We start from the raw sequence: 1654 nt of genomic DNA, 5'->3' as shown, positions 1-1654 counted from the left end.
ATTATTATTATTATTATTATTATTATTATTATTATTATTATTATCCTAATGCCAGAATAAATAATGAAGACTTTGTGGCATTTTGACTTGGTAATATAATAACATTAGTTGTGTTACCATCATCACGCCACTAGAGGCAGTAGAAGGCCCAAAGAGATGTGACTAAGTAGCAGATTTAGAAGTATGCCGAAAACTACAGAATTTGCTTAAAACTGTGAGCTGCGCTGAAGAAAATAAGAGAGAGAAGTTAAAAAAACATACAGAGGGTGAAAATCATTCTTAAAATGAAATGAAGATATATCGCAGATTAAAAAATAAAAGAAAATCTGAAGGCCGCAGAGCTATGGGAAATAGCGCCCCCTTCAGTGGGCCAGGATCCCTCGACCTCCTTAGCTGCCCTGACTAATGCCTAAAGAAAATACGAGGTAGAAATCTAAGCATTTTGAAAACAATTTTATTGAAACCACTGATATTGAAAGACCAACATTTTTGTAATATCTAATAAAAAAAGGATCATATATGACCTACTTCAAGACTTTTTAATGGCGAAGAGAACAGGCAATAGCCACACGGACCAACAACATGAACCAACAGCATGGACCAACGACATCAAACGCATATGCAGCGAACACATACGCAACATAGACATGTGCAACTTCTACATATGCAGCGAACACATATGCAACATAGACATATGCAACTTCTACATATGCAGCGAACACATATGCAACTTCTACATATGCAGCGAACACATATGCAACATTTACATATGCATCATCTACATGCAACATAGACCAACGACACATAGCAACGACACATCTACACGTTAGAGTTCTACGTATTTTTGAAACAAATGGAACCCCATAATCCTTTACATACATTCCTAGTATGCTGAGTAAACTGCTCCTACTTTCATATAGGATTTTCTATAATTAACATTGTAAATGTGCAGTGTTTGACCCAGTGTAAGCCATCATCGCCACTCTGGGAAGCAAAGGAGGACTAATGAGCTCACAGTGACCCCCACAATCATCTTTGCACCAGTACTCTCTCCGTCCCACCAGCATATCTTATCAAAATCAGAGCAAAGGTCATGTTTAACAAGAGACCCCTGGTTCATCCTCATTCACAGCAGGCTGGTGCCGATAAAAGGTCTGCATTAATGGCACATGCGTCTTCGCCCTTGAATCGACACTTTTGCTCATTTTCCGCTCCCAAGTCCAAACTCAGCCTGCATGTGGTGTGGCATAAAGGAAGAGAGCGTCACTGACCTATGTCATTACGACTGCAGTAGGCTCTCCATTCAGAGCTGTTTCTGCCCTTCAACGTGCCTGACTGCAAAAGGGAGAACAGTTGTAATTCAAGCTGCGATGTATTAAATGTTGTGCCAAGCCATACGTTGAGTGCTCATACTTTGAGCGTCAGAGTGCCGTCCAGGTTGCTGGAAATGGTTGAGACCACGTTACACTGGGCGACGGTGTGGTAACTGGGGTTGGAGAAGCACTGGCTACTGCTGCTGGTGCTGTTCTGGCTCTGACTGATCTCAGATCCACTGGTCCTCATCGCTCCAGTACTGCCACACTCTGAGGATTCATAGGTGAAGACGTTTCATAGATTAACATTATGTGCATGGTACATACTATATATATATATA

The 1654-nt window shown here is 41.0% G+C and overlaps 1 protein-coding gene across 1 annotated transcript in view; it reads right to left on the bottom strand.

Moving 5' to 3' along the window:
* megf11 (multiple EGF-like-domains 11) overlaps window positions 1-1654 on the bottom strand; it is a gene marked incomplete in the record, with an annotated part of 85176 nt that overhangs the window by 9668 nt on the left and 73854 nt on the right. The window contains 2 exon segments of the mRNA XM_014013685.1: window positions 1272-1335; window positions 1414-1583. Coding sequence (XP_013869139.1) covers window positions 1272-1335; window positions 1414-1583 — 234 coding nt within the window.

Source organism: Austrofundulus limnaeus, unplaced genomic scaffold (assembly GCF_001266775.1).
Source record: "Austrofundulus limnaeus strain Quisiro unplaced genomic scaffold, Austrofundulus_limnaeus-1.0 Scaffold104, whole genome shotgun sequence".
Lineage (NCBI taxonomy): Eukaryota > Metazoa > Chordata > Actinopteri > Cyprinodontiformes > Rivulidae > Austrofundulus > Austrofundulus limnaeus.
Note: the sequence above shows the minus strand (reverse complement) of the source record. Positions and strands in the feature narration are given on the sequence as shown.